General features: G+C 51.7%; 1 protein-coding gene across 7 annotated transcripts in view; it reads left to right on the plus strand.

Annotated features, from left to right (window-relative positions):
* Positions 1–24,000, plus strand: part of pard3aa (par-3 family cell polarity regulator alpha, a) — a 383,309-nt gene that overhangs the window by 180,255 nt on the left and 179,054 nt on the right. For 4 of the 7 annotated variants that reach the window (XM_064332355.1, XM_064332352.1, XM_064332356.1 and 1 more), the window contains exons 6-9: positions 9,384–9,484; positions 10,649–10,732; positions 15,437–15,562; positions 19,491–19,903. In XM_064332355.1, coding sequence (XP_064188425.1) covers positions 9,384–9,484; positions 10,649–10,732; positions 15,437–15,562; positions 19,491–19,903 — 724 coding nt within the window. The remainder of the gene's footprint in view (positions 1–9,383; positions 9,485–10,648; positions 10,733–15,436; positions 15,563–19,490; positions 19,904–24,000) is intronic. The other 3 variants (XM_064332358.1, XM_064332353.1, XM_064332354.1) reach the window with 2 other exon arrangements.

Below are 24,000 nucleotides of genomic sequence, written 5' to 3' on the forward strand. Positions count from 1 at the left end.
GCAGTCCGTGCAGTGAAACTTCTGAGACAATCGGAGAGAAAATACTGGAGATTTTTTTATTTTGTTCGTCATTTCAACGAGAGGCTGGTGTTGAGGATTTACGCGGCGCATAGAAATTACTGGCCCCTCGTTGGCGGTGTTGAGTGCTTTGTCTGCGGCCCACTGAACGTGGGAGGATGAGAATTTGGTGCAATAGAGGATTGTAAAGGTTGACTACAACAGCACGCTGACCTTGTAAATATCCATGCCTTTCTGTGCGCAGTGAGTCTGTTCATCTATAAAAGGCTAATGAAATCTTGGCACGCAGGCAATTGCGTGAAAAAACCCACAAGGAAGGGGCGGCCATTCTCTTTTTCTAGCACTGATGAAGCGGCCCGCAAAAGAAAATAAATTGTATTAAGAGGAGCTACTCAATGTCCATTAATGGCATTAACTTGGTTTTTAAACTTTGTAACCCTCCTTTAACAAGCATAAATGTGGATAACGGTCTGAAAAGGCTTCCCACTTTGATGCATCGGCTGTTTTAATGGGCGCCATTATGGCTCAGGGCGGACTCAAAGGCCTCCTCTAAGAGGGAGGGGTTAGGCGCAGGATGCCGCTTGTCAGCTTCAATTTAATCAGTCAATTCATTAACATGCCAAATTGGTGTAACTGCTCTACTTGCTGGAAGGGGTTGGTCAAGTAGAATGCGTCTTTGTGTAGGACAAAGTCATCGTCCACTCTGGGTTTGACCTGAACAAGGCGGGGACAAATGTGATTATACGTCATCCTTAAAGCATAACACCATGGCTTTTCTATTTATAGTATAGTGAACATGTTATGAGAAGTCCAAAACATTCCATATTTCTGTCCAATCCTCAATGAATTTATGCTATGAATCTATCTAGCCAACACCGATATATGGGAAGTCATAGAACTCCATTATTGACCAAAAAAGTGTTAAAACAAACTGAAGAGATGCGATATTTGCCTTCACGAATACTTTACTGGCCTTTGTACTTTTTACTGAAATAACTTGACAGTGACAGTATGTGGAAAGTAGTTTGGTATCGAAATACTGAAAATGGTTCCCATCAAAATCAACAATTTGCTCTGTTTTTTTGGTAAAAATTTGCTCTGTGAAATTGGTAAAAATGCTTTCCTTGAAAATATCATCATGGAAATTAAAATGTCTTTCTGAGCTGTATTTAATGACTTCAGCACACAACTGAAATGGATGGCTTTCCTGGTTGAATGCTAAATGGGGTAGGAAAATGTCAAAAATTCTTGAGAGTGGGACAGAGAGTTGGTATTTTCATAGGATATGTTGACGATACTGAAAAAAATGAAAATTATCGGTGTTATATTTTAAGCCTTTGGTCACACCATTCCAAAATAAGATGATATAGGTACATGCAGCAATACATTTTAGAATAAAACATTGACATGTTTGATACCACATCTAAATGGATTAGATGGTCCGGAGTCAGTACAGAGAGGAGTAACAAGACTAGTGGCTGGCCACATTTTTTCTCAAGGTAACTTTGTTATTTTAATGTTAACTTGATTACATGAGTTTCAGTAACAGGATAGGATTTCACTGAATTGTTCAGGGCTTTTAAACGGATTAATAATCTTTATTGCCGATGTTGTTTCATGTTGTGTTCTGGAAACAGAGCCAATAGACACACAGGTGTAAATTAATTTATTTAAAAAGAGTAAACTGACCCTGGAAAGTTGTCAATTTCAGTGGGAGATCCAGAAGCATGGAATTTTACTGGCTATCCCAGGATGTGGGAAGTCAGAGACTGGGATACTAGAATACTTTGACAATAAACTTTACACAGTGAGCGCATCACTCTTCCTTCACTGCTTTTATAGTCAAATGACAATCTAAGATGGACTGAGTGTGTCACAGTGGCTTTTGTCCCTGGTGGAACAGGGGTTGCTTTGAGCCCCCATTTTTGAGCCCAACACTGCTGCATTGTGAGGCCCGGGGGGTGTGGGCCGAGAGGCCGTCTATACCGCGCCCGAGCCCAAGGGCGGGGCTCCTCCCCAGCGCCGTCGGGGAGTGTCGCCCGCGGGACGGCTGCGCTGGTGATAAGGGAGACGATTGTCTCCGCCTAAGGTCCTCCGCCAGGTCATGCCTCCCCCCTCACACCACCCACCCCCGCACTTCCTCACGCGCGTCGCTGAAAGAGGGTGTCGCTTGAAACCCGCCGGTCTTCCGCTTTCCCATAATCCAGAGGGACCTGTAACGGGCTGCTTTCCCGGGCGCGGCGGCGGCGGCGGCGGCAGGTGTTGTCCCTCGCTCTCCGCTCCCTGGTAACGGCGTGGCGGTTCACGCTCCGTCGCCCCGGCCGCTAAATTGGTTACCAGATTAGCCGGAATTGAGATGGGATTGGCGAGCGGTCCTGCGGTCAGCGGGACAATGTAGCAATCAGGCCCGCCGGCTGGAGGGGCACGCGTCCCTGGAGGGGGGGGGGGCGGCCTCTCAGCTCCACGCCCCCGCTCACGCGCTCACTTTGGAGGGAGTGCTTCTCTGTTTGAAAAGATAGGCTTGCGGAGTTTCCCATCCGCGGACTCCTTTGTGCACGTGGATCGCGTTGTAGACGGCAAAGCGGTAACAGCCTTTTTAAAATTTTACTTGTTAGTAAGAGGAGAACCAGAGCTTCCGCACACTTCAAATGGGTTACAGGTGCTTGGTAACAATGTGTAATGCCTACCAACTCCTGCACACTTTCTCCCATTAAACTTCAACTTTCAGTCTTCTCAGTCTTTACAGTTTGAATTTGTAATAGTTAGATGGTTCGCCTTGCGTGATATGTTTTGAAACCCCTGCTGAAATAAATTAGCATTTTTAGTAGTTTAACATTTTTCAAGAGATACAGTGTGTAGTTCTCCTCTGTATTGTGATATATTGTTCTCAAAGCACCTGTAGCTGTACATTTGATAAGTTGTTTTTCTCCTCTGTGTACATTTTAGAGTAATGTCTTTAAACCGAATTCACTGTGTTTGTCAGGAGAGCTGATCTGAATATCAGTTGAAATCATATTTTGTGTGTCTAGCGGGTGGTCTGAGATGTTTTGCTTATATTACATTATGCCCATTTGAAGAGTTTAGCAGATGCTCTTATCCAGAGTAACTTTGTTTTAATATTTGTTTTTTTTCCATATCATACATTTATACAGCTGGATATTTGACTGAAGTATATCAGGTTAAGTACCTCACTTGAGGGTAAATGGCAAATGGCCAGAGCCCCAGTGGAATCAAACCCACAAGCTTTCAGTTATGATCCCAGTCACTTAAGCATTATTCCACACTGCCGCCCCATATTATACTGTACATGTTTTTGAGTATACCACTGGAGATTTGAACCTGTGATCCTGGTTCGTATATGTGCTCTGGTGAATTAGCAGGAATTGTATGACAAGGAAAACAAGCGGTAAAATGTTTCATTGGAAGTAACGCTAAGCCACTTTACAAAAATGGAGAGAGAAGCCTTCTTAATGGATTTCCAAGAAATACGTGTAGCAGTCCCCGTGTTGGTGGGGTATGAGAGTGTAAAGGCGCAGGTCCCCGTGTTGGTGGGGTATGAGAGTGTAAAGGCGCAGGTCCCTGTTTTGGTGGGGTATGAGAGTGTAAAGGCGGAGGTCCCCGTGTTGGTGGGGGTATGAGAGTGTAAAGGTGGCGGTCCCTGTGTTGGTGGGGTATGAGAGTGTAAAGGCGCAGGTCCCTGTGTTGGCGGGGTATGAGAGTGTAAAGGCACAGGTCCCCGTGTTGGTGGGGTATGAGAGTGTAAAGGCACAGGTCCCTGTGTTGGCGGGGTATGAGAGTGTAAAGGTGCAGGTCCCTGTGTTGGTGGGGGTATGAGAGTGTAAAGGCACAGGTCCCCGTGTTGGTGGGGTATGAGAGTGTAAAGGTGCAGGTCCCCGTGTTGGCGGGGTATGAGAGTGTAAAGGTGCAGGTCCCCGTGTTGGTGGGGTATGAGAGTGTAAAGGTGCAGGTCCCCATGTTGGCGGGGTATGAGAGTGTAAAGGCGCAGGTCCCCATGTTGGCGGGGTATGAGAGTGTAAAGGCGCAGGTCCCCGTGTTGGTGGGGTATGAGAGTGTAAAGGCACAGGTCCCTGTGTTGGCGGGGTATGAGAGTGTAAAGGTGCAGGTCCCCGTGTTGGCGGGGTATGAGAGTGTAAAGGCATCGTCCCCGTGTTGGGGTTGAGTGTAAGGCACGGTCCATTTGGCGGGTATCGAGTGTAAAGCATCAGGTCCCGTGTTGGTGGATTAGCAGGATTGTAGAAGGAACAGGTCCCGTGTTGGTGGGGTATGAGAGTGTAAAGGCACAGGTCCCCATGTTGGGGTATAGATGTAGGCAGTCCTGGGGGGTATGAGAGTGTAAAGGCAGGTCCCCGTGTTGGCGGGGTATGAGAGTGTAAAGGCACAGGTCCCCGTGTTGGCGGGGTATGAGAGTGTAAAGGCACAGGTCCCCGTGTTGGCGGGTATGAGAGTGTAAAGGCCAGGTCCCCGTGTTGGTGGGGTATGAGAGTGTAAAGGGCAGGTCCCGTGTTGGTGGGGTATGAGAGTGTAAAGGTGCAGGTCCCTGTGTTGGGGGGTATGAGAGTGTAAAGGCGCAGGTCCCATGTTGGGGGGTATGAGAGTGTAAAGGCACGGTCCCCTGTTGGTGGGGTATGAGAGTGTAAAGGCGCAGGTCCCTGTTTGGCGGGGTATGAGAGTGTAAAGGCGCAGGTCCCCGTGTTGGCGGGTATGAGAGTGTAAAGGCACAGGTCCCCGTGTTGGGGGTAGGTGAAGGTAGTGAGAGTGTAAAGGTGCGGGTCCCCACGTTGGCGGGGTATGAGAGTGTAAAGGCACAGGTCCCCGTGTTGGCGGGGTATGAGAGTGTAAAGGCAGCGGTCCCCACGTTGGCGGGGTATGAGAGTGTAAAGGCACAGGTCCCCGTGTTGGTGGGGTATGAGAGTGTAAAGGCACAGGTCCCCGTGTTGGTGGGGTATGAGAGTGTAAAGGCACAGGTCCCTGTGTTGGTGGGGTATGAGAGTGTAAAGGCACAGGTCCCTGTTGGTGGGTTAGAGTTAAGGCAGGTCCCTGTGTTGGTGGGGTATGAGAGTGTAAAGTGCACAGGTCCCGTGTTGGCGGGGTATGAGAGTGTAAAGGCCAGGTCCCCGTGTTGGGGGTATGAGAGTGTAAAGGCCAGGTCCCCGTGTTGGGGGGTATGAGAGTGTAAAGGCACAGGTCCCCGTGTTGGCGGGGTATGAGAGTGTAAAGGCACAGGTCCCCGTGTTGGCGGGTATGAGAGTGTAAAGGCACAGGTCCCCATGTTGGTGGGGTATGAGAGTGTAAAGGCACAGGTCCCGTGTTGGGGGGTATGAGAGTGTAAAGGGCAGGTCCCCGTGTTGGCGGGGTATGAGAGTGTAAAGGCACAGGTCCCCGTGTGTGGGGGTATGAGAGTGTAAGGCAGCAGGTCCCGTGTGGGGGATGAGTGTAAGGCAGTCCCCGGTTGGGGGGGTATGAGAGTGTAAAGGCCAGGTCCCCGTGTTGGGGGGTATGAGAGTGTAAAGGCGCAGGTCCCCGTTGGCGGGGTATGAGAGTGTAAAGGCCAGGTCCCCTGTTGGTCGGGGTATGAGAGTGTAAAGGCAGGTCCCCTGTTGGTGGGGTATGAGAGTGTAAAGGCACAGGTCCCCGTGTTGGCGGGTATGAGAGTGTAAGGCGCAGGTCCCTGTGTGGGGGTATGAGAGTGTAAAGGCACAGGTCCCCGTGTTGGCGGGGTATGAGAGTGTAAGGCGCAGGTCCCTTGGGAAGGTGCCGGTCCCTGTGTGGCGGGGTATGAGAGTGTAAAGGTGCCAGGTCCCGTGTTGGCGGGGTATGAGAGTGTAAAGGCACAGGTCCCCGTGTTGGTGGGGTATGAGAGTGTAAAGGCACAGGTCCCCGTGTTGGTGGGGTATGAGAGTGTAAAGGTGCAGGTCCCCGTGTTGGCGGGGTATGAGAGTGTAAAGGTGCAGGTCCCTGTGTTGGTGGGGTATGAGAGTGTAAAGGCACAGGTCCCTGTGTTGGCGGGGTATGAGAGTGTAAAGGTGCAGGTCCCCGTGTTGGCGGGGTATGAGAGTGTAAAGGCGCAGGTCCCCGTGTTGGTGGGGTATGAGAGTGTAAAGGCGCAGGTCCCCGTGTTGGCGGGGTATGAGAGTGTAAAGGTGCAGGTCCCCGTGTTGGCGGGGTATGAGAGTGTAAAGGCACAGGTCCCCGTGTTGGCGGGGTATGAGAGTGTAAAGGCGCAGGTCCCTGTGTTGGCGGGGTATGAGAGTGTAAAGGTGCAGGTCCCTGTGTTGGCGGGGTTTATGAGAGTGTAAAGGTGCAGGTCCGCGTGTTGGCGGGGTATGAGAGTGTAAAGGCAGCTGTCCTCGTGCTGCGCGGGTTAGCAGGCTGAGCAGCAGGGCTGGGAGTGGAGCAGACTCCCTCCGGACTGGAGTGACCTTTCTTCCTTTACAGCGGTGCCCTTCTCCGCGTGCTCCGAGCCCCAAGCCTGCCAAACGTCTCCGGAAGGCGCCGCTCGGCCGCCGTCTCCCACGGCGACTCCGCAGCGCCCCCGCGCGGCCTGCTGTCGTGCGGCGTGGCGGGGTTCACCTTCGCCCTATAGTTTGAGGGCACGGCCGCGCCCGCCCGTTTCACAGGAGTAAAGGCTGCTCTGTGCTCAAGGCTCATTGCTTGACACAGTTATTAAATGTCTGCTGGCTGGGCTCGTAACCCCTGGCAACCTATAAAGACTAGCGCAGCCCCTGGACTAGGCCTGTTGTTGTGCTGGGCGGAGTTCTGCCCCCCCCCCCCCCGTGGAGAACCCTTCACTCTCCACATCGAATGGGTGGAGGGCACAGCGGGGGGGAGGGGTCACGGTGCGCCCACGGTAACTTTAGGCATCACCCGTCACTCAAGATAATGGAACTGTACTCGTCACTCAAGATAATCAGGGCGTACCCGTCGCTCGGTATAATCGGGCGTAAAAAGCCACCGAAGGCAGACTGAGCCGGTCGGCTGCGGTTTTGTGTGTTTTTCTCGTCTGGCTGAGTGATGAGTGATGTGGCCGGGGTGGCAGCTGGCGCGTGGCGTCTTTTGGCTCCCGGCGACGGTGGCGAAGTGACGCTTGACAAAAAGCCGTCTCCGCGCCGAGGCCGCCTCACCTCGGCGCCGGAGTCTCCGCGGAGACGGCGAGGCGAGGGCGGGGCCGTCGCCGGACGTCGCTATGTCACTATCTGCCGTCGTCTCCCCGGCGACCTGGCTGAGAAAGCCAGCTTCTCCCTCTTTTGCTCACGGTAAATGTAGTGAAGTGCGGAAATGGAGGCGCTGTCTCTGGCTCTGTCTCCAGCGCACCGCTTCCACAGTCCGCGCGCGGCAGGCGCTCCGAGGAGCAGAGCATGCGTGTCAGATACCATTGCCTGTCTGCAGACGCCGCTGTCGCTGAGAGCAGTGGTAACTGAAGCTAATTACTTGTCAGTGTCACTAATGATAGATGTCACTGGTGAGTCACAGTGGCTCTCCTGTGCCGGTTAGCATTGTCTCAGAAAACAAGGAAAACAAGGAACAGTTCATAGCATTTTGTCTTCATTTTAATGCAGGCCTCCCCATTCTGTTTATATCTCTGCGTGTAATGTAACATTAAATGTATTGTCATTATTATAATTATTGTTGTTCTTTTATAATTGACGTTTTTCCCCACTTGCACTTTACTCCATGCTGCCTTCTCTCTTGTATTTCTGTTCTCTGTACTTCTTAAAAAACAAACTCTCGCTGAACTTTTTGAATCTTCACGCCATGAAAAAAAAAATAAAAAGAAGCCCTTCCCCATTGTTCCTCTTGACGCGCTGCATTCCCAACGGACCTGAAAGCACACCAAGGTGTTGGGCGTTGTACCACCTGAGACCCCCAAGTGACATCCAATTAACACTGCATCCATATAGCTTATTCAGACATGGGAGCAATCAACTCATTTTCACTGACATGTGTGAGTGTGTGTTGTGTGTGTGTGTGTGTGTGTGTGTGTGTCTGTGTGTGTGCGTGTGCATGTCTGTGTGTATGTGTGAGTGTGTATGTGTGTATGTCTGTGTGTCCGTGTGTGAGCGTATGTGTGTGTCTGTGTGTGAGCGTATGTGTGTGTGTGTGTGTGCGCACGTGTGTGTCTGTGTGTGAGCGTATGTGTGTCTGTGTGTGTGCGCACGTGTGTGTGTGTGTGGGTGTGTGCGTGTGTGTGGGTGTGTGCGCACACGTGCATCCGTCTGCTGCAGGTACCGTCATGAAAATTTCATGACCCTGTTATTCTGGCTCACCTTTGCTGTGTCTTCTGGCACCACCTTGCATGTCAGAGCGGGTTCACAGTCTGAAAGGGCTGAATGAATTTCCATGAAAAACGCGAGAGCGGTTATTTAGATGTGCTTGACATTTCGGGAAAATGGGAAGCTGGAGGTTGAGGCAGGCAGCATATTAATAACAACCGGTTACAAACCGCACCAGACCTCCCCCCGCAGAACAGACGATCGCCGGCTGTCTAGACACTGACTCCACGTCCACGTAATTGAGGGGCGGGCGGCAGTGGCTCGTATCGGATTGCTGATTAACATTCACCTGTCCCCGGTGAAATATGGACGGCCGTGGCACGTCCCCGCAGTTTCTATTTGTTGGTTGCGTTGAGTTAATGCGGTTACTATTTCTCTCTCTATCCGCTGCTGCTTTTGATCTTACTGTGGCAGGAGTGAGCGGATCGCCGTTATGCCCTAATCAACGCCTGTCTGGTCATTTTGGGTTCGACGGTATTGGCTGCCGTGGGCCCGCGGAGCTTTCGCGCGGCGTCGCTTTGTCTCCCGCGGACGGGGTCGGGGGCAGGGAGGGGGGCGGTGCGGAGCACGTTAGCACGCGGTCGCTAAGCGCTAACGGGTAAGGGAGAGTGAAAGCGGGAAGGAGAGGAGGCCGAATGAATGCCGTGATGGAAACGAATGAGCCCAGGTGAGTGGCTCACTTTGTAAAATTACAGTGAGGGGGGGACCTGGGCGATCGGGACAGCCCGGCTAAGGCTGATTGATCTGCGCCAGCGATCGATCACACGCCTGCTCTCTGGCGAGGCCCGGGCCGTTCTGGCGGTAAGACGGCGGCCGCACAATGCTGTTTCTAAGGCAGCTGGCCATGTTTCTCAAGGGCTTGCGGGTTCAAACCCTGGGTATTAAGAGTGTCTGCAAAGCTAATCAATTGCAATAATAGGAATAAGTGAACTGCCCCGATTTTAAAGCGGGCCCCTTTTTTTTACGCCATTTCCCCTGCGGTGGGTCAGGGGGAACTGAAGCAGGCGGTGGGGGGAGGGTCCCAGGGGGCGGAGCTTGCTGACGACGCGTCCCGTGTGTCCTTGTGTCCCGCAGGAGGAGGAGGAGGAGGAGGAGAGGGAGGAAGAGAACGGCAGGATCGAGCCGGTTGGCCGTGACGACTCTTCGTTGGAGCACAACCCCGTGGTGTGTCTGGAGTAAGTTCCCACCGCGCTCTCCCTGGCCGGCCAATCAGACGTGTCCCGTTCCCCTGGGGATCAGTGCTCAAGCTTGCTCCTCTTCAGCAGACCTGGTGTTCACTTCCTGAATGACAGATAGTTGCACTTCACATGCTGTAGCCTGCCTCTCTCCTGTATGTGGGTACAAACACAACCCCAATGGCATGAGCCTCAGTCTTCGCAATCCTTAATCACTTGGTTTCACTTGACTAACGGCCAACTTGTAATCTTGACAAGTAAATTATGTTTAATTATGGGAAATTCTTTCCAAAAGGGTCTGGGAGACAAACCTGTGAAAGTTCGGAGAAAATCTTTTTGAACCAACCTCCCCTTCCCGGTCACCTCATAATCGTTTCCCTGTGTGAACTGGGCTCACGGTCGCTGCATGGGCACCTGCTGCCAGTGCTGCTCTGAGCGCCTCCATTCTCATAGCGCCATTAACGTCCTGCTTTGTCTCTTCTGTTTCCTCCATTGACCCCTCCCTCATGCCCTCAGCCTCATCTGCAGGTACAGTATGTTCAGTCTGCTAATGCTGGGCCAGGGTCAGGCTACTGCATCCTAGTCTGCCAGGACAGGAACCCCATCCACACCACTTAATTCAGCTCTATATTTAGAAATATGCTTAATTTTTTTTTGTGTTTAGATGTATAGTCTAAATTTGGATACATCATCTAAACTTTATATTTGGATACATAGTCTAAAACAGTGGCTCCCAACGATCTTCCTGGAGATCTGCCATCCTGTAGGTTTTCACTCCAGCCGAAACAAAGCACATTTCAATCAACACCTAGAGATCTCGTTGAGCTGCTAATTAGGAGAATCAGGTGTGCCAAGTTAAGGCTGAAATGAAGACCTACAGGACCGTAGATCTCCAGGAACCACTGGTTTAGATCACAGTTTGGGAACCACTTGTTTAAAATTTCTGTATTTTTCGTACATATTCTTTCGTACAGATCTTTATTTAAAAACAAGGCCCGTCCTGGTGTCTTCAGAATGGAGTTAGCCTAGCCCTGCCCCTGGGCATAGATGTGCGTCACTTCATTTTAATTTTCATTTTGTCTCGGTTGCCTTCTCCATTCTGTTTGTGTTTTGCACGTGCGCTGACCTCACTCTCACCCGGCCTCACTCACCATTGTCCCGCAGCGACATTGTAAAGCTGGTCGAAGTCTCCAACGACGGCGGCCCCCTGGGGATCCACGTAGTGCCTTTCAGTGCGCTGGATCGAAGGTAAAGCCGCCGCCGCCGCCGCCGCTACCGGCCAATCAGCGCGTAGCGTGACCCCGCCGCTCCGGCCGCGTCTTCCGCGTCCCTCTCCGCCCCGCCGATCCCGCCGCCCGGCGTCTTGCCCCTCCCCCCCCCCCCGCCGCGGCTTTTCTGTTCAATCAGTCCCCGCGGTCCTCAAGGTCCTTTTTTTAAAGAAACAGGAAACTTCATTCTTCCTCCTTAACCCCCTTCCTCCCTCCGTACGCACCTCCAGTAATGAAACACGCTGCCGCGGGGGCCGTCCGTGACACCCGCTCGTATTTTACGGCCGGGGGGGGGAGGGGGAGATCCATCGAGAGGAAATAAAAATGAAATCGGCTCCGGGGCTCGGAGCGGCGGGGGTCACTTCGCTCGCGGGGGGGTTTATGGGGGTCAGGCGCCGCGTATTTCACCGCCCCCCGTGTCGCGACGCTCGCCGACCCGCGCGAAGGTGACACTCTGAAGTGAAGGTGACGGGGGGAGCGGGGGGAGCGGGTGCGACAGCTCGCAGGCCTCAGTCACTGCATTCCCCCCATCCCCCGCCCCCCACCCCCCGCCCCCGTGAGCACTGAGGAGGACGAGGGCTTCGCCGTGACATATATCAAGAGTTTACAGTTATTAAAAAGGTTGGACCTGGCAAGCGTAATCATACTAAAAGCTAGTTTATAACACGGGTCACTTGGCAACAGGATTACACAGTCCAAGGGCAGAAAATATTCAGTATGAGTGGGGGGAAAAAATGCTGGTGAGTAAAAGATGCGTTTGAGAGGAAAAATATGGCCTCATTTTATTAGTTCATCTTTAATGAAATGCCATTTGTGTTATTGTGATCTTCAGTCTTGACACGTTTTGAACCAACAAGCCTAACTATAAATACTTAAGGCCTTTCTCAAAGGGCATCGAGCGCGCCCAGACAAAACAGCTCTGAATCAAAACGAGTAACTGAAGCATTGGAAAGCGTCGCAGTCAGTGAGGCGTGCTGTCAATGGGTGGACATTAAAATTTAATAAAACTGTAGCCATTCGACACGCGCTCACTTCTGAATAAACTTTTTTTTCCCGAAAGGCTATTTCCGACCCCACGGGTTTGGGCTAATGCATTATTTCCCGTATCTGTGGAAGAATGCGCACCCCCGCCCCCCTCCCTCCCCAGACGGGCTGGCTTCCCGGCGCTAGCGTCCCCCCGGGGGGCCGAACGGTGAGAATCCCCGTCTCCCTCTCCTGCTCCTTTGGACTTTATCAGTCTGAGGCAGGAGCCGCGCGGCGGCGGCGGGCGTGCCAAGTCGAATTAAACCACCAGGAGAAGGCCGGGGCGCCGCGGAGCGCCGGGACCGGGGTGCGAACGCACGCGCCCGAGAACGGGGCCCTCGCGCTCGGGGACTCCGAGGAGGGCGTGGCCAATCGCGCCCGGCTCTCCGTGGAGACAGAGCCAGGGGGGCCAGGCTTATGCAGATCAGGTCTGCTGTGCGTCGATAGGGCAGGAGTCACCTTGACTTCTTTGTTTTTTTTTTCCACGGGCCTGGGCTGGGACGACGCGAAGGGCTCATTAGAATACGCCTGCTGAGAAAAGTTAACTTTTCTGCTCTTCTGCTTCCTGTAGTTTAAGTTTAAGTAGTTTAAGGATTATCGGAGTCAGCTTTGCGACAATTATCCCCGCGCAAAAAAAGCGAGTAATTAAAGCGGTAACTTCATCACCACTTTCTCCGAGATGAGAGACGGGTCTGCCTCTCATTACGGACTTGATGAGGGGCGCGGGGTCAATGGGCTGAGTGATGATGTGCTTTCAGAGACCTCTGCTCCATCTGTGTCACCTAAGAGCTGGGGGGGGGTGAGGGAGAGAGAGTGTGAGCGTGAGAGAGAGTGAGGGAGGCAGAGGGAGTGAGAGAAAGGAAGAGAGACAGAGTGAGAGAGGGGGGGGGGGAGGTGCAACAGCAGCGTTATTTTAATAATGAGATTTCATCCCGCGTCGGGTGTGGACAGTAAACAAGCCGCCGACATAATTGCGGTGCGTAAGTGGATCCTGATTACATTATTATTCAATTAAAGTCAATAGATGTGAACAGGTGGTCTCTCTCGCGCTGCGCCTACTGCGCTATTGCTCACGCCGGCGGAGCCGCCGCCGCGGGTTCAGTGCGTCACACACAGGCTACCCGAACACGCCTTCCCCTGTCCCCCCGTACAGGCTACCCGAACACGCCTTCCCCTGTCCGCCCGTACAGGCTACCCAAACACGCCTTCCCCTGTCCGCCCGTACAGGCTACCCAAACACGCCTTCCCCTGTCCGCCCGTACAGGCTACCCAAACACGCCTTCCCCTGTCCGCCCGTACAGGCTACCCAAACACGCCTTCCCCTGTCCCCCGCGTGGCTACCCAAACACGTCTTCCCCTGTCCCCCTACAGGCTACCCAAACACGCCTTCCCCTGTCCCCCGTACAGGCTACCCAAACACGTCTTCCCTGTCCCCCGTACAGGCTACCCAAACACGCCTTCCCCTGTCCACCGTACAGGCTACCCAAACACGTCTTCCCCTGTCCCCCATACAGGCTACCCAAACACGCCTTCCCCTGTCCCCCGTACAGGCTACCCAAACACGTCTTCCCCTGTCCCCCCGTACAGGCTACCCAAACACGCCTTCCCCTGTCCGACCGTACAGGCTACCCAAACACGCCTTCCCCTGTCCGCCCATACAGGCTACCCGAACACGCCTTCCCCTGTCCCCCCGTACAGGCTACCCAAACACGTCTTCCCCTGTCCGCCCGTACAGGCTACCCAAACACGCCTTCCCCTGTCCACCCATACAGGCTACCCGAACACGCCTTCCCCTGTCCACCCGTACAGGCTACCCAAACACGCCTTCCCCTGTCCGTCCGTACAGGCTACCCAAACACGCCTTCCCCTGTCCACCCATACAGGCTACCCGAACACGCCTTCCCCTGTCCACCCATACAGGCTACCCGAACACGCCTTCCCCTGTCCACCCAGCGCGCAGCTGCGTGTCCTGCGGCCAAGCCCAGCGAGACCCGCGGAGGTGGGAGTCACCTGAGCGAGCACGTTAGCTCCCAGCTAGCACGAAACGTTCTGCTGCCACGTAGCTGCAATGTCATAGCATCGACTGCACGTTCCAGTAGCATCGCGGGAACGTTCTGTGTCAGCTGGGCGGGCGCTGGATATGGCTTACGGCAAACGCTCCGGGTAATTGGGAAGCAGGCCGTCATCACGCCATCTTCGTAATCGCAGTGGCGTGCGAACGTTTCAGCCGCGAGGAGATCGGATCGTCGCGAGAGGATTTTCCCTTTTCCAGTTTTGGGGGGCGTTTTTTTTCCGTTTCTCCCTCCCCTCCGTTCGCACCCGGTCCGCCGTTTTAAAGCTGAAGTGTGATCTCGCGTGTAGCAGTGGCTCGGTTGTAATTACACGCCGTTCTCGCGCTCGCACGGCTCCCAGGGCCCGTCAGAAGCGCTCCTCTGCACGCCGCTTCCAGCTCTGTGATTCGCTGGGAGTGTGGACTGAGTTCCCAATGAGGCGGGGGGCTGATCTAATGAACTGAAGCAAGCGTACCTCATTTGGCCGAAACTCCGGCCAGCGCTGGATACCGAAACGACTCCGGAACACTCATCTTTTTTGGCCCAAATAATAGCTCTCCGCATTTGCATGAGCAGTGGGAGAGTCTCTGAAGTGCATATAATGGCATATTTTTTGTTTTTTTTGCCTTCATCAACATTCAGTGGAGCAACTTTTTTACCATTCCTTAATAGTGATTTGAATGTGGAATTGCACACTGTGCCTTTTTGTTTCTTGTGGAGGCGTGTGATCTCCCAGCAGATGCGGCTGGGAGAATTGATGTGTCATGAGTGTGCCCGTCGGCAAAAACCGCAAATATAGTTTATTTATTTATATGCGTTTATTTATTTATTTATTTTCTTTCTCTTGCACAAAAGATTTCTGTGTTTGTGTGTGTCTTCCCCAGATCCCAGCCTGATGTTAACCCTCATTTGTTTTGTTTTTTTGTTTTTTTGCCTGTTTGACTGCAAAGGTCTGGAATTTGGATGCGATGCTCGTTTGGCGCTCAGAAACTCCGCTGCTATTTATACCGCCGCGCTGTCTGCTCGCGTTTTCGAGCTTGTCAAAACGGCGGCGGGCTTTTCCGCCGCTTTGGGATGATCGCTCCGCGGGCCCGGATTACCTCGCCGGCGTCCTTCACGGCTGACGGCCGCGAAAAGTGGGAAATTTGACGGGGCGGCGTCTTCGAGAAATCCCGCGCGTCGGAGCGTGTCACGCTCCCCGAGCCGAAGCTCCGAGCCGCGGCCGCTTTGCGCTGTCGATTTGGGGTTATGGAAACGGAGTGTAGCTATCGGCCCAGACTAATCCACTGCGGATCGTCTCCCTCAGCCAGGTACCCAGACGGGCTCCACGCGCTCAGGCCAGCCGGAAAAACGCGCGTGCGGCGTCGGGCGCAGCGAGCGAGCGCCTCTCCCTCTCTCCACCCTCGTGCCTCTCCACCCATCTCACCCCCCATCCGCTGACTCGATGCTTGTAACATTTTCCAGTTTTTTTGTTTCCCCCTCTCGTAAGGACGCGCGAAAGCCGTTTCCGCAGACGAAGCAGGAGGGCCCGGGCTGATTAGCGCCGCGGCGCCGCTAGCGTGACGGGGCTGCGCGGGTGGCGGCGCTAACGTCTGATCTGAACGTTTCAGGACCCTGGGCCTGTTAGTGAAGCGCCTGGAGAAGGGAGGCAAGGCCGAGCAGGAGGGCCTGTTCCAGGAGAACGACTGCATCGTCCGGATTAACAACGGGGATCTGCGCAACATCCGATTCGAGCAGTAAGCCTTCCCCGCCCGCTGGTGCTCTGTTCTCTCCCTCCCTCTCTCATTTTCATTTTCGTTTATTCTCTCTCGCGGTCCTCTGCCCATCCATCTCTTGATCCTGCAGCGAGAGTATCACTCCTCCCCTCTTTTTTTTAATGAATTTGGCACCCTACCTAGGGCTGCGTGTATCCGATTCCCGGCCTAATTTGTAATTTCTCCATCTGAGCCGGCAGCTGCCAACCCCACGCAAACCCCGCAGCCGACTGGGGAGAGTGTAAACTCCTCCGAAACGCGTGCTACTTTTCGCTACGCCGCAGACTGCAGCTGAGCTTGCGCAGAGTGGAGTCGGAGGAAGACCTCCCCTACGCGGCTTTAGCATGCAGTGTACGGGCTCCCCGATCGACCAGTAGGGGCCACTACAGTGATGAAGTACAGACCCCTGACTGACTGAACCCTCCTGTACCCCGGGGTGACACAATCGGCAGCTTCGCTTCGCCCTACGGTGCTACCGGCACAGTCAGCACTGGCACGGTCCAGATTTGATCTGAGGCCGTGAGGCTCGTTAATGCACCATGCAGGAACCCGAAAGAGCCACCCAGCAGCTCCTGTCTCTCTTTTAATAAGGTACTAGGAGACATAGCAACATGTATGATTCAGTTTGACAAAAACAATTGAATCATTCTACAAATGAAGAACTCTGGAAAAAAAGTTTAAATAATAAGTACATGCATAAATACATACATACAGGCATGCATGCATGCATACATACACACACATACATACATGCACACATTCATACATTCAGACATAAACACATATATACATAAATACATGCATGCATATGTACAGTTAAATGTAAAATGTTGGGTACTGGGTCAGTGACACAATATTTGTTGAATCAGTACATAGTCTTTGTGGGCCATAACTTCATCTGCATGTGTACTAATTTGATTAATCATGGGAAGGGTGTAGCTGCTCATGAACTGCTACTCCTTCTGTTTATTTACTGAGCTGCATGCTTTGAAATGCCGAGATCACATTTCCTTCACAGAATTAAAACTGAAACATGCATGCAAATGCATGAATACAGATGTGCAGGGTTCCTTATCGAGTTAACTTGGCAGATGTTTGTTGAAAGAGGCCATGTCTCAATCACATTAAAGCGAGCTGGAGGTGTGTTTTCCTCCGTGGTTACCCTCTGATTGGGCGGTTTATTCCTCCAGCGAGCAGCCGAGTATACCTCGCTGCCGTGGAGCCTCCCGTCCCTTGATCTATTGATTTGTTGTTGCCATTCATTTCCTACAGCACAATGAAGGTTTGAAGCAAACAGTAACTGGGTGTTCTTATCAATTTACTCAAAGCCACTCAAGCAGTGCAGGCACATCTGTGGACAAACACACGCACACACACACACACACACACACACACAGGCACACACACACACACACACACACACAGTTTTCTTATTATTTCATATGTCCTTAAGAGAAGACCGGGACAGAGAGACAGATCATATCTTGTCTGGGTGCTGATTCAGTCTGAAATGGCGAGGTCGCTCAGTGTCACCTGCTTCCGTTTATAGCTGGGCCGGGATTCTGTGCGTCAGTGGGATGTTGCATGGGGCTGAGTGTGTGCGCTGAGGTGGAGCTGTGAGATGTGTCCAGCAGGGTTTGCCTCCTTGGCCAGGCAGCCTGGCAAGTGGGACGTCCATGTCCTGGATGCCCTGCACTGAGAAAAAATGTTTATTATTCTGCCCTGTTTTGTTGGATTGATTCGTTTGTGAAAAGGCAATAAAATAATGCCGTATTGTAATGCTTTCCTCCGGAGTAACTTTAATCATTGGTCTTGTATTTCATTTTTAAGAGAGAAAAGATGCTATATACCTCAGTCTGAGAGAAGGGACTAATATACCTCAGTCTGAGAGAAGGGACCTCATATACCTCAGTCTGAGAGAAGGGGCCTTGCACCTCTGTATCAACCACTTTGGTCGCCTTTGTATTACAAGTCCAGTCTTCTTATTGATAAAATATATGTAGCCTATTTATTGCTATAATATATGTGGAGTTTTCTTAACAGCAGAAAATACAGCCTATTTGGTCCTCATCAAACTTAAGCTTGTGGACAAGGGTGCGATCACGATTATAACCGATAATACTTTATAATGAGTAAACATGGAAGAAACTCCAAGCTGTTGTGCTAACAGAAGGCCTTTTGAATGTTTGCAAAAAGAAAATGAAATAAACAATAAGAAGGCCACGAGAGAACTATCTTTTCTCTTGCATGTTTGCTTCACACTGTCAGGAGGCGAGAAAGTACTGAGACAAGATACTTAGGAAGTTGGGGAGAAAGGATTTAAAATTTATTTTTTATTTTTTTTTCTCCCTGGTTGTGTCTCGCACCAAGATAATTTAAAGCGATAGTGTAATCTTATTGGATTGTTTTGCATGGATAAATATTTAGAGGCAGTTAATCTAAGTAAATGTAATGATGCATTGATGCACTCGTTTATTATTCAATCAGAGCCCGGCGCCGCGTGATTGCTGGAGTGTGGCCGCACCGCTCGTTATCCCATAGTTTTCTGTTTGCTTGATTTTGGAAATTAACATAAGAATGAGGACCAATTCCCAAAGTGTGCTCCACCGTGTGATAGAAGGTAAAGCCTCAAGATCAAGTGATGTTTATTATGGCGGAAGCTGCTTAGTAACTGTCGATGACTAATTCAGAAGGATTCAGAGCTACATCACCTGCTTGGCAACGGGGAGGGTACGCACTGCTGTTGACACGCATAATGTTGCTTGTGTCGTATTTCCTGGAAGGCCTTTGACCTTCCTGCATGGCAAGTGGCTTTCTTTTGGTCTGACAGTCTCCCTGCTAACTGCTGAAACCCAAAGCGTTTTAAGATCAGTGTTATAAGCATTTTTGTTATTTAAAAAAAAAAAAAAAAATTTATTTCCACCTTTCAATTTCTACTTTGCTCTAATGCACAGTGAACGGGCCTCATTCACATAATGTTTGTATGGTCACATTTGGTCGCAAACTGTGTGTAAAAATGTTTCCAAGAACATTTCGACATTCATAATGTTTTAAAAATCTGTATTTGTTCGTGGCTGTTTCCTTTTGCTAATCACATGAAGAGATTATGCATAAAATTCACACGCCTGAAATATGATCAAAAACAAAGGTCTGCACATGTGTGGTAAATTCCAACAAAAGTAAGAATAATTTAAGAAAGGTTTTGTGAATGAGGCCCAATTTCTTGTACTTACAGTATGTAAGATTTTACCGCACAAATTTAGCAAACCTGTAGCGCTACCGTTAGCTTCACAAATCCGCTTTGTCGTCATTTAGCGCGCAGCCTTCTGCATGTGCACGGCAGCTGATCCAACTCTGCATTTTTCACTGTCAGCACTGCAATTTCGCAATGATCAAAATACAATTATCGCATAATAGGGAACTAATTGTACGGTTATAATTGACTGCATATTATTGCATCTCATTATTTCGCAGTCTGTTTGAATGGGAAGAATTGAACGCGTTCCAGAAATGTAAGCGCGCATAACTTTGCGCGCTAACACTCTCAAAATCATTTTCTCGTCGCCTAATGCGTATCCCTGCTTCGTCGGGACGCTCCGCGATAATGAAAATGTAGCGTGATTGCAGTCGGAGACCGGCAGGCATTATGTTCATCCTCCATCTTCTCCCTGCTTTTTAAATGGGACGCTTCTGTGGCGGTTCCCAACTGTCAGTTAGGAACTGCCACAGTCGGAAACTGGCAGACATTACGTTCGTCCTCCATCTTCTCTCACCTTTTTGAACGGGATGCTTCCATAGTAGTTCCCTACCGTCAGTTAGAAACGGCAGCCAAGCTGAAAGGTAGGACGCTTCCTGGTTTTTCTCCCTTAACTGAACGGAGTTTTGTGTTGTGTTCTCGCCCCTCCTCCAGAGCGCAGAACATGTTCCGGCAGGCCATGCGCTCGCCGCTCATCCTGTTCCACGTGGTGCCGGCGTCCAAGCAGGCCGAGTACGAGCACCTCACCCAGGCGGAGCTCAACCTGGCCTACGCCGCGGGCCGCCTCAGCCCGGACTCCCAGGCCAGCGACCGCGGGAGCCTGACGGGCGGGCTGGACCACACCCCTCAGAGGATGTCCCGCTCCGGGCCCCTCCCGCCCCCGCTGCCCAGGCCCAATCCGCGGCCTCCCGGGGACCAGGGCCTCTTCTACTCCCCGCCTTCCGCCAGCACCCCGGTCGAAACCCCGCCCGGCCACGCCCCCTCTCCGCAGAGAGGCCGCAGCACCACCCCCGTGACGGGCTACACCAAGAAGGTCGGCAGGAGGCTGAACATCCAGCTGAAGAAAGGTACCGTCCTGGCCCAGCGAACCTCGAGCCAACAGCAGACTCTTACCCTCCTTTCATTCACATTCCGTTTCCTAATATCGCACTGTCTGGCGGGTGTGAATCCAGCCCTTTCCAACATCGACTAAACACTTTCACATCCATCAGCGAGTATCTGCCCCTATCGCTGCCGTTATTGTGACTGGTGTAGCTAATGCTGCTAAGACTTCAAGGGGGGGGGGGGGAATTTCATTTTTGGGAAACTGTCAAGTGTCCTCCTGGGGTCTTGCAGAAGGGTCCAAATCTCATTCGTTCTGCATGGTGGCATCGGAGATATGCTGGCATTTGACCACATACGCTAGGGAGAGAACATCTGAAATCCCTGCAATAGGAATCTGGGAAGGCATTACGAAAACGCTCTTTCAAAGGAATATTTGTTCTTTTTTGCCATAAATCATTCAAGCGTCGGCGGCAGCAAGTTTGAGGAAGATGGGTTTTTATAAAGCGGGCGGAATGGTAAACTATAGGGACACGCTGGAAAGAGTTTTTGCATCCACTCAGCATAATAATCAGTTTTCCCCTGCATGTTTAATGGAAGCCCAGTCAAGGCGTGCAGCTACTTCCACCGTGTGAGATTCAAACCGTGAAGATGCAAGTTAATCAGTAATAATAAATGCCACCGCCGAAGTCGTATTGAGCCATTTAAAAAAATACATATATATATTTTAAAATGTCGTCTCACTCCTTCCTTGGCCTATTTGGAGAAAAAACACTCTGCAGCGATGAGAAACGAGCTGTTGTGAGACCTGGGGCTGGTTCAGACCACACACCGTACTTACGCATGGCGCGGCGGCAGACTGAATAACTTTTGCAGCGGTGACAGCTAATTCCTCCCGACACGCTTCCTAAACGTTTTCACCGGGCCTCTTCCTGTCGTCTGCCGCTCCGTCTCGTCCGCGCACCTCGGGGCGGCCGCGTTCAGACCGGAGAGAGAGAGAGGCGGCGGCCCCTCGCGCGCTGGTTTTTTAGAGAACGGCGAGCGAGACCGAGCTGAACGTCGCGCCCGCCGAGCGCCGAGCGGATGGCGAGGAGGTGGGAGCCCGAGACCAAAGCGGAGAGGCCTCGGCCGGGAGGTGCTTGGCGTTCGGCGTGTGCGGGCTTGTCAGGCCGACGCGGAGAGCCGCCGGCCGTGCGGCACCAGCAGTCACCGGAGAGGCCCTGGAGCTGAGAGCTCCTTGCGTAAGCGTCACCTGTCGCTGCTGGCGACGCGCGAGGACCTCCTAAATGTCAGCCTTTTCGCGCGGTTTAGCCCCGTTCTCGTAAATACCGTGTCCCGCGGCAGGGAGGGGGTGATGCCGTCTGCTCGCTCGTGAATCACAGCTCCTCGCTCGCGGTTCGGGACTGGACCCCGCGCCTGGCGGCTCCTTCTCCGGTCCTCTCCGCAGAGAACGCAATGTTAGGAATTCCCTTTATTTGTTTTATGTTTTTTTTTTTTTTTTTTTACTTAGCAACTGCTCAAAGTTTTGAGTCAACAGTGCTCCCATTAATTTGGAGTTATTCCCCTGTCAGAATCCATTTCCTTATTTTCTTATTTACCCCTGCTTTTATTGCTTAGGTGCTGAAACGCATAGCCTTGACCAGCGCTGGCTGATTACCGCCAGCTAATAAATCTGGCATGCTGGGGAAAGGTTTCTTTTTTTTCCCTCACCCATTGGAACTTGGTTAGCTCTGCAACTTTTGACCCAGTTTTTCTCCCCCCTCCGTTTTGACTCGGTCTGTTGTTGACGTACATACGGCTTGGCCTGCCCCAGTACGCTGGCTGCAGCGGGCATGAGGTCCGCTTTTGCTAAACGACTTCACGAGGCTCCGCCTCCCTCGCGGCCTCTGTTCCGTGGCCCGCCAGCAATGGAGGCGCACGAAGGGCCCGTTTATATGTTTACATCTCGCAGCCCTCAAAAGAGTCTGAGGGGACGCCGCGGAGGTGGTCCGAAATGTTTCCCCCCACAAGGAAATTAGCAGGCCCGCCCTAATCAAATAACAGGGGACTGAGAGACCGCACTGCTTTTAGATTGCGGGGGGAAATGCTGGTGCCATTTAAGCACGGTGCATTTGTTCGCGGTGGATATTTAATTGGCTTATTGGCACTGGGATTTCAACTAATCCAAAATGGGGGGCACAATTGCTTTCATCCCGTTGCTTGCGTTTCCAAAAAAAGGAATCAGGCTTCTATAAATGAATTAATGCGAGGCTATTAGAGGTGCATTTTCCTAATTGCCTGATTGGGGGCCATTAGTGATGGGATCTTATAATGCGATGGAGTTTGATTTCGCTAATTGCCCCTGTCTGAGACGCGGGCACCGGGTTCTGTAAGCCGGTGACCGAGGCCTCCTGGGTAAACTGTGCTAACGGGCGGTGGGGAGGTGCGTCCGTCCATCTGCCTTCAGCTAGGGTGTCTTCGCTCTGCCAAATTTCCGATCGCGGTTATTTAAGACAAACCCGCGGTTTCTTAGCACCTAATTGATTTACATTTTTTTTTTTTGAAAAAGGGAAGTCAAACATCGCGCCGTGCTGCCGCCGGCGCGGCCTGCCGAATTAACTTCTGGTGATCTGCGTAACTGGATATCCCTGAACGTCAGACGCGCTGGGTGCCGGGACCGGGGTTTATTATGATTCGATGGAGTTTAGCGAACTCTATTAAAAGTGGGGAGCCGGCGCTGTAATCCTGGTAGCGAGGCGCTTTCATTAGCCCGCCGTTCTGCCGCGCAGGCAGGAAAGTACAATTCATTTCCAGTTAACGACGAGACTTCATTTCCTCCAAACTGTTCAGAGCGGCCCTTTCATTAACTCCCGCCTCACTCCCGCCTTTTTCCTATCAAAGTCTGCCTGATTCGCGCCTTTATTGTGCGATTTCGGGCCTTCGGTTTTTACGACGCAACTACGACGGCACGACCTGCGTGAATAACAGTGAATAGAATAGTGAATAACAGCCTGTGTGGGGGGTCTGGCTTTTGAGGGTCGTTTGATTGCGGGATTGTTTTCAGAGGGGCACCGCTAGCCTTCAGGAACATGCAGTAAAAGGCCAATCGCACGCCAGTATCAGCCATGCTCTAATGGAAGGTACAATTACATGTTAAAAGCCATGCAGAGGCCTTGTCTTGAGCGGACCGTAATATAAACAGATTACGTGTTCTCTCGGGCACGGAGATGGGCAACTCTCGATCCTCTCTTTGAAAACGGGCGGGCGGCGTCCATGGGGGCTCTCCTCCGGCCAGCCCTGGCTTTCTCTGGGAGGGCAGGGCGGGTCATTGTGGAAGGTCGTTCTGCCAGGGTTTCGTCCATTACCCAGCCTCCGCGCTTCCCCGCGTGGCCATTGATATTCATTTGCCGGTCCAAAAAGGTCATTTTCTGAACTTTGCGCAAATTGCTCGGCGGGGATAATGCCTGAACCCTTTAACGTTGTTTTCCGGGATTCTGAGACGTCGTCTGCAGACGCAATGAACTTCAATTTGCGTGATGTATCTCTGCATCAATCCCTCTTAATTCCGGGGTCTGAGGGAAGCGGGAGGTTTTTCTTCTCTTTATTAGGCCCATTATGGGCCTCCAGGGTGCGGCCATTTTGCCGGCTCTCCTGTAATGTGGGAGTTTCAGCTATATTTGGCAGTTTGGTCTGCGGCTGTAACTGGGCCACTGCGACTGCCACTGAAGATCACACTCCATTTACACACACATCCGTTGCACGTAGTAAATTGTGGCGATTTCCAGTAATGGGTAAAAACCTTTTTGGACATCAAGGAACCTGAAAGTCTTGGTCAGCTGATGCCGTGATGTACAGAAATGGATTTACTTCTAATGACTCTATTTAATAATCGTTGTTTCTGCAAGGCTCTATAGCTGTATATATAGCTCCTTTTTAGGAGCATTTGCTCATGAAAATTGACGTGCTCTAAATGGAACAATAATTTAGGAGCACATCTATTAATTGGGATGGATTAGCTTAGGGACACGGTCCTTGGAAAGAATATTAGTGTAGTACTGTGGTCTGTCTGACTGTTTCTCACCCATTGAAAAAATAAAATGAAATGTGAACCAGCGCTGTCGTTGTGAGATCATTTTCTTTAGAC

This window comes from Anguilla rostrata, chromosome 4, assembly GCF_018555375.3.
Source record: "Anguilla rostrata isolate EN2019 chromosome 4, ASM1855537v3, whole genome shotgun sequence".
In the NCBI taxonomy this organism is placed as follows: Eukaryota; Metazoa; Chordata; class Actinopteri; order Anguilliformes; family Anguillidae; genus Anguilla; species Anguilla rostrata.